Genomic DNA, 15,218 nt, shown 5'->3' with positions numbered 1-15,218 from the left:
CAGGCACAGTGCCAATCACTGAGGGTGGCTGAGACACGGGGGCCTCAACAAATCCTAGAATCCAAATACACCCGAGCAACACAGGAGTTCTGATTCTAGAACAAAACGAAACGAAAAACCCTTTGGGTCCTTTTCTGTGATCAGACTGCATTCCCCAGGAGTCTCCAGCACTGTGCCCTGTGGCCAGCCTGGCCAGGGGCGGGACAATGGGAGGGCGGAGCTATGCGACTGGGAGGAGGGACGCTGGCGGGGGCGGGGCGTCTCCAGGCCTGGGCGCTGAGGGCGCAGACACACGACCTGGCCCTGCACTGTGGCCTTGGAGAGGGTCGGGGGAGGAGCTTAGCGGAGAGTGAGCTAAGCCAGAGCAGGTGGGGCGTAACTGGAGAAGTGTCAGGGACTGACAGAGACTGTTTCCTGCTCAACCCGCCCCAGAACTGGACGACCACAGAGCCATGCTCTCCACGTTGGGCTCCCTGGTATCCGCCCTCTGGACAGGGCTCCATCCCAGGACCCTGCTGCTGGGGACCGTCGCCTTCCTGTTCTTTGCCGACTTCCTCAAAAAGCGACGTCCCAAGAACTACCCGCCTGGTCCATGGCGCCTGCCCTTTGTTGGCAACCTTTTCAGTTTCGACTTGGAGCAGTCGCCAGTACAGATACAGGAGGTAGGAGTGGGCGAACGTGTGACTTGTCCGGTTCCTAACCCTGCTGTGCAGGACCAGGGATCTTCCAGGGAGCAAGGATGGTAAGACAGGTGGCTCAGCGGCCAATGCTAGCTATCCTGTAAATCAGCTTCCACAACTGTTTTCCTAATCTCACTGCTGGCCTTGACCCCACCCGCTGTTGTTTAGGGGCAGACTGTAGCTAAGTTTTCAAGGTTTAAGTGTGCTACTGGCACGTTACTGCTGCTCGCTTGTTTAATTTTATATTATCTTGTTAAACATTATCGGAACATCTTATTTTTATAGTGATCTTCTTGTTCTCTTTTCTGTGTTTTTTCTTTAAAATGCTGCACTTTTCCTTCTCCCATTCGCGAAATGATGAGCCTGCCACCTGAACCCTCATTCCATCTGGGTTATCCCCACCACCGCAGGGAGCCCCTCACCCTCACCCTGCTCCGGATGAGGAAAGCTCACTGAAGTGATAGTTTCCTTCCCTCATATGCTTACATTTTTCAGTTCCTCCCACTGCCTCCAGACCAGCCCATGAGGATACTGTTTCTTGACCTCCTTTCTGGTCCTTCCCTTTTGGAACTACTTCATTGGTGTCCTAGGTTATTTTTTTAATTTCTCTTAAACATCCATTTCTCATAATTCTTAGCTGGTTTCCTTGACACATGGCACAGGTGACCTGCTGAGACACAACACTGACAAAATATTGTTATGAAGATGCAATAAAATTTTCAACATGAAGGTGACTTATAGGCAAATTCTCAGTTTCTTTTCCCTGTTAATGCCTGAAGTGCTGTTAACATGCCCATGGGACAGGCACTTGGCTCAGCCTGTGAGAAATGGGGCCTACACATACCATATCAAAACCTTGGTGGCGCAATTTCCTGCTATTGCACACCACTGAAAGCAGGTGATGGCTCAAGTGCTTGGGTCCCTGCCACCCACATGGTCTGGAGTCCTGATGTTCTTCTGATCTTGTCCTGATTCTTGCAGGCATTCAGCTGTGTGAATTGTCTGTCTACTTTCAAATAAAATGAAATTAAATTAAGATTTTTATTTTCAGTACATGCCTGTGTTCTTAGAAACACATGGACAAGGTTGCATCAATCTGCATTAGAAACAGCACATTGGTAACACTAATGGCAGGATTAGTCACAGAATTCTAACTCTTGGCCCCTAAGTCTGTGCCTTTGTTATAGCAACATGTTGACTTCCAAGCATTTGGAATTTCCGTTTTATTCTGCCACCAATGAGCTCCAGTTTGAGGGCAGTATGTTCAGAGCGCATAGACTTTCAATTCTTTTAAATCACAAGGCCTATCTAATGACACAAAATATACTCTATCGTGATAAATGTGCCATGCATGCTTTAAAAAATGTGTCCTCTGTTGTTGAGTGGAGTTTTCCAAAAATCGCAAGTAGATCTCATAAGATATTTGTAGTTGTCTTTGTATGCTTGCCAGCTTCATATCTGAAGAGTCTGTCAGTGGTTCAAAGAGCTTTGTTAACATTTCCAGCCATTCTGGTAGTGGTCTATTTCTTCCTTTCATTCTAACAGTTTTTCCTTCATGTGTTGGGAAGCTCTGTTTTTCTGCATAGTAGATATCCAAGATTCTCAGATATTCTCTGTATCTCTGGTCATTTTATTTGCCTGAATACCTTGATAAAATCTAGCTGTGCAACGCTTTTTAAATTAGTATTTGTGTGCTGTATGCCTTGCAGCACTTTTATTTTATTCTGATTGTTATTAGGTTTGAACCTAATTATTTTTTTAACAAAAAAAATTCATATTTTTACCTGAAAAAGTTATGTAAAATGAAGAATTGAGGAAGAGCAAAAGAAAGAAAGAGAGAGACAGAGACAGAGAATCTTCCATCTTCTGACTCACTCCCCAAATGCACTGGAGCAGAGCTCAGCTGGTCCAATGCTGGGAGCCAGGAGATCCTCCAAGTGTCCCACATAGGTGCAGGGACCCAAGGCCTTGGGCCACCCTGCACTGCTTTCACAGGCCATAACCAGGGAGCTGGATTGAAAGTGAAGCACCTGCAAACAGTGTCCAATGCCATATGGAAGCTGGTGATAACAGGCATAGGATTAGCCTGATATACCACCATGTCAGCCTCTAAGCAGTATTTTTATTTGATATATGTAGCAGATACCTATAGATAGGGCATTTTTCTCTCCATTTTACTGTTGTGTAGGAGAACCATATTGAGTTTCAGACTCCTGGCTTTGGTCTGGCTCGACCCAAACTGTTGTGGCTACTTGGGGAGCAAATCAAGAGATGGATGATCTCTGTACCCCTCTCTGAATCATCTTTGTCTCTTTCTTTATCAAATGTATGGAAAATAAATAAATAAAACTGGAGTGCTTTTATTCATTCTGGTTTACAGTAAGAAGGTTGAAATGCTTTTGCTTTACCAACAAGTTGAATCTGACTTGGGAAGTTAACTGTTCTCCTAACGTCACAAAACTAAGTAGTGATAATAGGCTAGGCTAGTATCACTGGTCCAGTGAGGTGTCATTGTATGTTTTATTTTTTGTAGGTTTTCATCTTGATTTGTGGGTGTAAAATAAATGAGGTTACATGGTGATTTGTGGCTACTTTCTTACAGTTGGGAAATAGTAAGTACTGAATAAATAGGCTGAAAATAAACATTAAGATGATTTATCTTATTTATTGAGTTAAATAATGGCAAAACAAGGATTTGAACCCAGGAGTATTTGACACCTATACTTTATCTCTACTTAATACTACTTATAATTTCTTTAGGTAATTGAAGGATAGCTACTCTGATGACCTCACTTATTGAACACTTATTAAGTGCTCTTTATGCAGTAGGCTTTGCACAACACAGTATGCTGAAAAGTGTAGTAACCAGAGTGCCAGGAGATCATTGTGAGTGGGAAGCTTTGGGAAAAACTTTTTATAACTCTTGAGAACAAATTGGACTGTGGTTGTAAGATTGATTGTTCCTTAGTGGAATAAAAGGACAGGAGACGGTAGGGGAGAGAAACTGCATAGGCAATACATGGCAATAGCCAAAGGGAGAAGGGTGACACTGACCTATTGGCTGGGCATTTGGGAATGTTCTTCCTCTCCCAACTTCCATTTTCTAAACTTTCTCTCCATAACTATGTGGTTTGTTGTACGGTCATTTGTTTGGATGGGAGAAAATCCCATTGGACTAAACTGGAAAAGCAGCAGATAAAGTATTAACCAAGCTACTTGTACAAGGCGATCCCAGAATGTATTAATGGAGATTGAAATTTGCCTCTTTCAACAATGGAGTTCAGAGGGATACAGAGGGAAGCTATTTGAATCACAATGTCACCTCAAACTCGTGTTCCTTCTATCTTCTTGCTCTTGTGGTCCACAAGCACCATCATGTATGTGTCTGACCCATGGAAAGGGGGAAAGCAAGTGACTCCCACTGAAGGGTGGAATCCCATACAGTGCACATAGAGCTACTTCTTGCAGTCATTGGCCACATCTAGAGAGGCTGGGAAGTGTGGTAAAGAAGGCATGTGGCCCCTAGTCTCCCTGTCCTTCCTAACTGCCACATCAAAAAATCGATTGCATAGAATAGTTATCAAAAGAGCTGAAGTGAAGGGTTTGTTGAACTCCCAGCACCTGGCCAGGCCTACTGCATGGTCTGTGAGCTTTAATAATGTGCCCTATTCTCTTCTCAAACAGTAGCTGCCTTATTACCTAAAATCCTCATTTTCCTGCCTTCACACTTGCATATGCTATGTCACAACCTAAAATTCTAGGCCTTTCTTCATGTGGTGCTTTTTGCTCCAGCCTGGCTTTCATATAAGATGCGACTGTTAGCATTCCCTCTTAAGAGGTTTTTTCTGATATCTGCAATGGAAATTCACTTCATTTTTCCATAGTCCCTGCCACGTTTTATCGACAGTGTAGCATATGTCAACTTTTACATGGTATTGTGACTTTGACACTTCAGGAAAACACCACATCTCACTACTGGTTCTATTACCTCCATCAACAACATAATAATGCTAGAAGGTATGTGACAACTCCTGAGCATCTCATAAAATTCTTACAAATTTAATGTGAGATTGATTACCCCAGGTTATTTTCAGAAATTAGCATAGATAGCTAGGAGCTTTCTATGAAACCATTGTTCTTGGATTGTGTATAGTTATGTGAAGCACTAGTCTTTTGTACAGGATTTTACTGATAATTGGATGCATGACATGCATAAGATTTCCACGGGACTCCATGACTCAGAATAGATGGAGGCTCTTGGATGTATATAAACTAAACTTGAGATGTTAATGAAGTAGTTACAGGATGTGGTTAAGAACTTGCATTTTCTAACATATTGGTCACTCAATACCATTCCAATTAACTTCATGATGTAAATTGTTGTTGAAGTTGTATAGTGGCTTTTTATTGGATGGGATAATATTCTGCCATCTCTACTTTCAGAACAAGGATGATCTCCCAATGAAACTGTTGAATTTATCTGGACAATAAGATGCTGGACTCTCTGCATGGTCCAAACCTACAATGAAGGCATCATGACTGGTTATGAACTGTACTACTGTAAAAATATGGTGGAATTCAGTATGGGAAGAGGACTTGATGAGGGGTTTGGGGAATCCTGAGCTTATGAAACTGTGTCATAATGAAACAATAATAAAAATAAAAAGAATAAGGCTGTAATTGGAAAGAAATCCTTAACTATAAAAGCAATATATATGCAATGAGAATGCAACACAGAAGAGCAAGATCATGAGAGAGAATATGATTCCTACTTATGTGTGACCAGCCACCAGTACATATGCACACACACTCAAACTTATATTCATGTGCAAACTCGTTAGTACCTCTATAGGACTTTGGTATATAGTCTTCCTGATTTGCACATAAAAAATAAAATACCAATTATATTTTTGTTTGACATAATTTGTATCAATAATAAAAAATTGAACACCACTATACAAAATGTTTGAAAGACACAAGTCAATGTCTTTTGAAAAATGCATTATATAAATGGAAGAGATGTTAGATCCTAGGGAACATGGTAGTGGACACTGTTTCTGTACTTGTGATGAGCCCCCGAGACCCAACACAATGTGGGGAGGCCAGGGAGCAGATCCCCTGCTGCTGATGGTGGTGTGAGTGGTACACTCTTTCCTGACCCTCTCCTTGTGTCTTCATTCTGTTTGTTCTTAAGCTTGAGAATGTAGAATAAGTTGAGTCTCTATCAACTTTGACTCTTTCCATCATCATGACTTAATCTTTTATCTCGTTATGCTCACATTCTTCTTTATTCTAAACCTTTATTTTGCTCCATAGCATTTTTGATACTAAATATTACACCTGGAATTGTTATAATTTCATGTATTTTTTACTGTGTTGCTTGTTTTGAGAGGGAGAAGTGGAATGAAGGAGGGAATGATCTTCCATCCACTCATTCACTCCCCTTTGCCAGCAACAGTTAGGTCAGGCCAGGTAAAAACCAGGAGCTGGAGAAATCCAATCCATGTGTGTGGCAAGGACCCAGCCCTTTGATCCATCACCTGATATGTTGTCAAATGTGTATACAAGAATTGGGAGCAGAGCTGAACCTTGAACTCAGGCATGTAATATGGGATGTGGGTGTCCAAAGCAGTGTCTTAACCATTAGACTGCCTGCTCCTCATTTGGAATTTTTATTCTTAGTGTTAAATTTCTTGTCTTTGATGCTTTTGTTTACCACATAGAGTTTCCGTTTCCAGCTTTTGTTTTCTATTTTTCATTTCGTGTTTTAAGCCAGCCTTAGGTTTCTGAACAATTTTATTGTTAAAATCTTTGTGTTCCCTCACTCTCAATTCCTTTCCTTTTTAAAGATACATATTTAAAAGTGTACTGTGCATTATGAAGTCTTTTCAGTTGCCCCAAATCATTCATTCTATGTACCGTAATTGGCCTGATGATGGGGTTAATAATCATTGGGCATCACCACATTCAGCATTGAGAGGCTATTTAACTTACACATATGTATAGAGTGATGATACCATAACAGTTTTGATCCAATTGTATTGAGCTAGGAATATACATAGAGAGCTGGTAGAGGCAGAATACTGATATTCATTTTAAATGAATATCAGTAAGAATTTGCTTGATTTGTATCGATTCATGGCTGCCATTTCTTGGAAGCAATGGCTGGTATTTTAGAGGCAGGGTAGCTTGAGATTCAAGTTTTTCTCTGTACTAAATAGCGAGACAGCGCAAACAATGCTAGAAATGGGTACTTAATGAGAGACCATGGGTGGAAACACAGCAATATGACTCGGTTAAAACTTGATTTTTAATCTGTGAACAAAATGATATAATGACAATGTATCCATTGCATATGCTTTGATGGGTAGGGGTAGGGATACAAAGCTGAGGTTTCAAGAGTAGAATTGTAATCAGTGAGTACCTAGAGATGGAGATGGGATGGGGTGGAGAGACCACACGCACCAGGAAGAAAGGGATCCTCCTTCTGATAGCTAGACACACCTGGTAAACACAAGACCAATGTGGAAGCACTTTGATTAGTGACCACTCACTGTCATCCAATCCTTGGTCACCTTAGCTGTCTATTTTCAGCTATAACCCATTTAGCTTTTCTGAAAGGCAAGTAATATCCTTATAACCACCAAGATATAGTAGTGAGATAAATGAGATAAAATGTGAAAGGTGCTTAACTGAGCTCCTCATAGACAGGGTTGGTTGCAGCGATCCTCTGACTCTGACCCTTCCTCTGACTCTGCTTGTCCTGTGTTGCCATGAGCATGCATCCACATTCCTGCTATACACAGAGCTCATTCATTTCCCCAAAGACTCACTGGATGGCTGCGTGCCCTGAAATAGAAAACAAAGTGGCTTTGATATCATTACTCTCTTTCTTCCCTTTTATAGCCTGGGGGCTGAAATTCAAAACCTGAAGCAATTCCCCAAGACCTCACACCTAGCAAATTGCAGTGACAGGATTTTCGTATTACGTGGAGCCACAGTGCTTTTCTTCATATCTGACCATGCCCTATCATGCACTTTCTATTCTTCATCACATATTCTTGCAGGAAGATTTGTGGAAGGAGATATTGCCTTCTGCTTTAACAGAAAGTCTGGTTTGCTAAGAAACCTGTGCTTTCTACAGTAGACCAACACAGAGCAGATCTCAGCTTCTAGGAGGGTCAGATATGCTGTTATCTCTGTCTTCACTAGACTCGAAGATGCTTAATTTAGAGAGCTTGTTTTTTTTTTTTTTAAAGATTTTATTCATTTTATTACAGCCAGATATACACAGAGGAGGAGAGACAGAGGAAGATCTTCCGTCCGATGATTCACTCCCCAAGTGAGCTGCAACTGCCAGTGCGCGCCCATCCAAAGCTGGGAACCTGGAACCTCTTCCGGGTCTCCCACGCGGGTGCAGTGTCCCAGTGCATCGGGCCATCCTCAACTGCTTTCCCAGGCCACAAGCAGGGAGCTGGATGGGAAGTGGAGCTGCCAAGATTAGAACCGGCACCCATATGGGATCCCGGGGCGTTCAAGGTGAGGACTTTAGCTGCTAGGCCACGCCGCCGGGCCCTAGAGAGCTTGGTTTTTTGTGACAGTCACATTTACTGTGCCTTTTTTTTGCAATACATGGAGATGTACAGTAAATATGTTCACTAGTATGTATGAGTGAAGTGTTATATAAGGGAATTCCAACCTTACAATGAATTGAATCTCAGTTCAGATGAGAGAAGAAAGAAAGGAGAACCACTGCTGTCAAACAAAAGCAGATGCATACAGACACAGAAACACGTGTTCATGTATACATACATACGCCCCTCGCTGTGAGCTCTTCAGCCACACATACCCCATGTATTCTAGGACACAAACATCTGTATGTTCAAGTGTGCTTAACTATTTTTCAGATGGTGAAGAAATATGGGAATGTTATTCGCCTGGAATTGGGTGACATGTCTATGGTAATTGTAACTGGATTGCCCTTAATAAAAGAAGCCCTTGTTCACATGGACCATAACTTTTTGGACCGCCCCTTGTCTCCTATTCGAGAACATGTCTTCAAGAAAAATGGTAAGTCTTTGGTCAATGTGAAGTGGATACATGTTATTCTTATGATTTGTTTATGAAGCATATTTGGTAAACATGCTTCTGTGACTATAATTTTATGACACCCCCACCAATCAGCCTCATTACCACATTTTGGTTGTGAATGGAAGCTAGATGCTGAGATTTTCCAATTGAAATGACTAATAAGAGGATTTGGTGAAATTAATCTTCAGAGAAATATGAGGAAGTACCATGTGCTCTGCATAACTCCCTCTGACGAGTTTGATGATCAAAGTATCACCTAACTCAGTTACAGCAGAGGAGTGTCAGTGGCTTCCTCTGTCTCACATTCTCATCCTCATCCTCTTCCCTTAGGGCAATGGATATGGACCTGCTGCTTTCTGCTGTGCCTGCTCTTGGTCCTTATGCTTTACCTAAAAGACCTGCTATATAAGGTCAAATCTTCCAGGCTCTGTTAGAAGAGTTTGGCATGAATCTCTAAAATTATTGCGAAATACACTTAAAGACATACAAAAAATCAAAGCGAAAATGTATTACTCTATCAAAGCGCCATTGGTAGGTGCTTACCTATTCCTCGTTCATCAGTTAGTTCCACATTCACTCAGTGTAACATCAATGAACATGTGAAGCTCAGAGCCAGGTATGTCTGATGTAACAATAAGTAGTGGGTACTGTGGTGTGGTGGATCATTCCACAATTTGGGATATCCACACCCAATATCAAAGTGCAGGTTAGAGTCCCAGCTACTTCACACTTCTAATCTAGGTTCCTGCTAATGCACTTGGGAAAGCAGCTACTGATGACTCAAGTATTGGGTACTCTGTCATCCATGTGGAGACCCAGATGAAGTTACTGGCTGCTGTGGTTGACTTGGCCTATCCCTAGCTGTTATAGTCATTTGAGGAGTAAACCAGCAGAAAGAAGATCTCTAATATCTCTCATATAAATACAAATCATTTTTAATGTACAGTATGAATATATTTCACTTCTCTATTTAAAATAAACTGATGAGACTCTGTTGTCATTAGGGTAAAAACCAAGATCCTTATCTCAAGGGTTTGCATGAACACCTCCTGGCTTCAGATGACCACATGATTTTTTTTCTTTATTCTGTTGGTATGATTTATGACAGTATTTTGCCCATTGTTGGCCACACTTGCATTCCCAGGAAAATCCCTACTTGATCATAATGTATGATTTTTTTTTTTCTATTTTAGTGTACTTTTGGACTCAACTTGCTGGTATCTTTCTTAGAGTCTGTGTTGAATTGCCAGGTTCCTATACATTTATTACAGTCACATTTTTTGTTGAATTGATCCTTTGTCTCTTTTAACAGTTTTTATATTAAAGTGAATGGCTACACCTGCTCATTTTCTCTTCATTTTCTCTCTATTTTTTCTGTTTTTTTTTTTTTTTTCCACTTTAGGCTATGTGTATTTTTGTTGGTGAAGTATATTTCTTGTAGGCAGGATGTAGATTTGTTTTTCTTATCCACTTAGCCAGGCTGTATCTTTTGTTGGAGTGTGCAGGCCGTTTGCATTTAAGATTATTATTGAAAGGGAGAAACTTAGTCCTGCTCTTTTTCCAAAAATATTCCTATTATTTGCTTTGGCTTTCTTTTATACTTTTACTAGGAAATGGTGCACCTTCTCTTTCAATATTGTGAATCTATCATTCTTTGTTTCTCTGTATCATCCTCTGGTACCATTTATAAGGCTGTATGGGTCATAGAAAATTATTTGGAAATTCTTCAATTTGACTTCATTTAAAAATGAGAGCTTTGCTGGATACAATATCCTGGGCTGGCAGATTCTGATAGCATCTTGACTGTGACGTATTGAATTATTCATTTCTTTTTTTTTTTTTAAGATTTATTCATTTTCTTATTACAGCCAGATATACACAGAGGAGGAGAGACAGAGAGGAAGATCTTCCGTCTGATGATTGGCTCCCCAAGTGAGCCACAACGGGCCAATGCGCGCCGATCCGAAGCCGGGAACCAGGAACCTCTTCCAAGTCTCCCACGCGGGTGCAGTGTCCCAAAGCCTTGGGCTGTCCTCGACTGCTTTCCCAGGCCACAAGCAGGGAGCTGGATGGGAAGTGGAGCCGCTGGGATTAGAACCAGTGCCCATATGGGATCCCGGGGCTTTCAAGGCGAGCACTTTAGCTGCTAGGCCACGCCGCTGGGCCCGAATTATTCATTTCTAATATTTCAGATTGATATCTCTCAATATCCCAATTTTCTTGAATAAATTTTCAGCCATATTTTTGTATTGATTTATCTTACTAATTTGTTTCTGTGTTTTTAAGTAATCCTGTGATCATTTTTTCCTATTCATTTTCAGACTTTTCTTCAATCACTTTGTCTTCATAATCTAATATTGAAGAATTGTTCTGTACCTTTTGGGTGTTATATAATCTTCCTCTCTTCTTGCTTCTCTTATTTCTCTATTTTTAGGCATTTTGGAAACACTTGTGGTTTTCTGGATTCAATCTTTGAATTATGTCTTTAAGACTTAGTGAAGTGCCTAGTCCTTCAGTAAATATTCAAACTTATGTGATGGGTGGGCCCAGCTATAGTCTGTGCTTCTCCTAGTGGCTGGATTCTAGTCTCAACCAAGTTGCGCATGTTAGATCTTAACTGCAGTAAAAGAGAGAAGGTATCATCTTATCTGTTGGTACAATCACAGACTTACCACCTCTTTCTAAGTTGATCAGTGCCTGGGGGTTAACTCACAATGCATACAACTCTCACCTTTATTGTTTCAAAAGTAACAAAAACGATTGGTGAGTCTTTAGTAAGAGCATGGAACCTCTACAACAAAACACTTTAGTCAGGTAGGGATCTCTGTGTGTCTGAAGTCAGACACAGTGATTTACCAAAGACCATTAGACTCAATGTCCTGTAGCAAAGTCACAGAATTCCCAGTAATACTACATAAGGCTTCCTGATTCCTGGGGTACAAAGGATCCAATTAGCCCCTGTAAGTTCACTCTGTCCATGAAGAGAGTAGAGACTCTCCCAGAAGCACTTGCCTGTGAACACTAAACCTTGGCAGTTTGAGTCCTGGAGCTTGTGATTGGATGGTGATGGGAATGACTCCCAATGTCCAGCGGGCACCCAGGCCCGCACAACCATCTCAGTTGAAGCTAAAGTCTGTTTGTAAATCAGACTTTTCTTTCTGATGAAATTCCTGGCCATGCATGCACGCTGCTGAGCCAGCACAGTCTGCTGACGTCAAGATAATGCCACTTTCTTGTTTGTCACTAGGAACCCTCCTGGAAAGATGGCGAAAAAGACATGCACTTAGCATTCAAGGAAGTAGGTGGTTATACTGCCTGCTTCTAGGCTCTGGACCAAACTGTGCCCACAAGTTCTCCTTCAGGCACTAACACCAGTGTAGGCCACCTGGTACTGCTCTCAACTTGTTTTCAGAAGCTGTCATCTCCTCTAGCCCTGGCTGCAAGAGTCTCTGGCAGTGTACCCAGTGGCTACTGTGTGTTGGCACTGCCCAAGCTGCTCCATGATGCCTCTAATCCTTTTGTTGGATTTTCACTGCATTCTTCACTTAAACTCTCCCTTGGAAGGCATCAACCTTGCCTTTCATCCTTTATCTTCCCCTGCTCATATTGGTATGTTGTTTTACTACTCACATCTTGGAACCCTCTCTTGGGTTCCTTAAGAGTATAGACTATCTTGTCCATGATGCATTCCTAATGTATAGCATGAAATGCATATTTATGTAACACATATTCCAAATGTGGCTTTTGTAATCAGTCTCCCTTGAAATTGAGTATCTCATTAGTTGCCTAAAAACCATGTAACCTAGAAAAATTTGCTTTGTCCTTTACTTGTTGCTTGGTTTTCCTATCAATAAAATGGGAGAAGAGGATAATTGTAACTGTACCAAAGATTTCTGTGAGTACTAAATTACATTATACATAAAAAAATAGTTAAAGTTCCTGAGATTACCCACGATCAGGAAATGTTAGCCATTGTACGCTTCTTTGATATTATTTCTGCATAAATTCCTCAGCTTGTTTAATGTACCTACTTCCCTCCATCAGACACATAATCTTGTATTATTTGTCAGATATCTTTAAAATCAGAAAACCATAACACTAGTTTTCTTATTCCCAGGATTGATCATGTCCAGTGGGTTGGTGTGGAAGGAGCAAAGGAGATTTGCTCTGATGACACTAAGGAACTTTGGTTTAGGAAAGAAGAGCTTGGAGGAACGCATTCAGGAAGAGGCTCAGCACCTCAATGAAGAAATGGAAAAGGAAGGTGGTAAGCATGGCAGAGCATGGGTCCAGAGAGTGGGATCCCTGCGGACTCTAAATAGACCCGTAAGTTGTTATCAAGCGCTGTGCTGTCTTTAGGTGCTTTGCCAAGCACCAAAGGTAGAACCTGCCCTCAAGTTCTAGAATTAAGAACGTGGAGACCATCACTGAACACATGACTGAATGTAAACCTTAGTCTTCAGTTTCACTGTCATGGCATTGACTGAGTATTTTCCATGTGTCAACCTTCTGTGGCCAAAGTGCCACAGCTCAAAACCTAGGATGTCTTCGGTCAGGAGACTCCTAGTAGAAAACAGAAACGAGCCAATCCTTTTTCTTGAATATTTATTTAATTTTATTGGAAAGTCAGATACACAGAGAGGAGAAGAGGCAAGAGAGGAAAGTTGTCCATCCGTTGATTCACTCCTCAAGCAGTCACGCAGACAAAGCTCTGCCCATCTGAAGCCAGGGGCCAGGAGCTTCTTCGAGATCTCCCACATGGTAGCATAGTTCCAAGGCTTTAGGTTGTCCTCAACTGCTTTTTCAGGTCAGAAGCAGGGAGCTAGATGGGATGCAGGACAGCCGGGATTAGAATCGGCACCCATAAGGGATCTTGGAGCATGTAAGGCAAGGATTTTATCCAGTAGGCTAATGCACTAGGCCCAAAATGAGCCAATCTTAAGAATACCTCTCTCCCTTCCTCCTCCTCCAGGACAGCCTTTTGACACTCACTTCAAGATCAACAATGCCGTTTCAAACATTATTTGCTCCATCACCTTTGGGGAGCGTTTTGAGTACCATGATAGTCAGTTTCAGGAGCTGCTCAAGTTACTAGATGAGGTCATGCGTCTGGAAGCTACATTTCAGTGCCAGGTAAGATGATTCTCTTTAAACATTCTGGCTCAAGATATTGAAGTTGATATGAGACACAGATGAGTTTTCTTTTTTTTTTTTTAATCTTCCAAGCTTACACTTTTCAAAAAGGAGACACATGTATGTATTTGAAGGGCAGAATAACAAAGAGGGAGAGAGAGAGAGAGAGAGAGAGAGAGAGAGAAGCAGAGAGACATCTTCATCCACTTGTTTACTCTCCAAATGGTTTGTTCTGGGCCTTGCTGAAGCCTGGAGCCAAGAACTCTATTCTGAACACCCACACAGCTGTCAGGGAACCAGGTTATTGCCTTCCCAGGCATATTATAAGAAAGTGTATCAGAAGGACAGTAACCAGCACTTGAGCCGGCACTCTGCTCTGGGATGCTGGCATTGCAGGTAGCAGCTAAACCCTTGGCATCGTATGCTGGCCCTTAAAATACAAACTTTTCAAATGGAATTTTTGGTGTAGGGTTTTGAATTGGTGGTTAAGCACCCCTTCAGGCTCTTGCTTCCTGAGTTCAAGTCCCAGCTTGACTTCCAGTTCCATAGGTGGATGACTAATGTCTTATTGTACAAACTCTTGCTAGATTGCCATTGTTTCTTGAAAAGCATGAACTGGAACATTGTCATGTGGCGAAGGAGTCTCTTGCGAGACTTTCCTGGACATTTCTCTGCTAATTCTTTAAGTAATTTTCTCCAGACATTTTCATCATCAACAGATGTTGTCATTTTCTTATCATCCAGTAAGTCGAAAGGTAGGAAGACTATAGCATCCATGAAAAAAAATCAAGTGCTGACATGATATTTGCTCCTGACCTCCTTAATTCCACCTGATAAAATTTTGTTTCACTTCCTATTACAGTTCTTCAAAGAAATGCCTTAGGATCTTGATCCTCCTTTAAAAAAAATGCCATCTGTTTTTGCTCGCAGGTAACCTGGAGAGCAATAGTTTGAGCATTCATTGAGCACCACATTTGTTCAAGTTTAGTTTAGCCAGAGTTGTGCAAGCAAAACAAATTAAGATGCCTATGGTGTTGGCTATGGTTCCTCCTGTATATTATCTTTTCTTCTTCAGTTCTAAATTTACATGGATGGTCTGCCAGTAAAGGCTTCATCTTTGGTGTTGTCTTATCTTTACTTAAATGAGTTTTCTATTCATACAGCTGACTTGTTTAGGGCATTGTCCCCATGAACATTTTAGAAAACATCAGTGATTTTGACATTTTTTCACCCAGATGTCACTATCAATTGTATGTTTTTTTCTTGCTGCATTTTAGCAGACTTGACATTCTCTAGAAGGAACTCTACTGAGAA

The 15,218-nt window shown here is 41.3% G+C and overlaps 1 protein-coding gene across 1 annotated transcript in view; it reads left to right on the top strand.

Annotated features, from left to right (window-relative positions):
• The first annotated feature begins 342 nt into the window (after positions 1-342).
• The window catches only part of LOC101531516 (cytochrome P450 2J1-like), a 33,530-nt gene continuing 18,654 nt past the window's right edge, over positions 343-15,218 (top strand). The window contains exons 1-4 of the mRNA XM_058657238.1: positions 343-662; positions 8,588-8,750; positions 12,889-13,038; positions 13,744-13,904. Coding sequence (XP_058513221.1) covers positions 453-662; positions 8,588-8,750; positions 12,889-13,038; positions 13,744-13,904 — 684 coding nt within the window. The 5' untranslated portion in view covers positions 343-452. The remainder of the gene's footprint in view (positions 663-8,587; positions 8,751-12,888; positions 13,039-13,743; positions 13,905-15,218) is intronic.

Source organism: Ochotona princeps, chromosome 2 (genome assembly GCF_030435755.1).
Source record: "Ochotona princeps isolate mOchPri1 chromosome 2, mOchPri1.hap1, whole genome shotgun sequence".
In the NCBI taxonomy this organism is placed as follows: domain Eukaryota; kingdom Metazoa; phylum Chordata; class Mammalia; order Lagomorpha; family Ochotonidae; genus Ochotona; species Ochotona princeps.
This window is presented reverse-complemented; position numbering and strand designations above follow the sequence as displayed.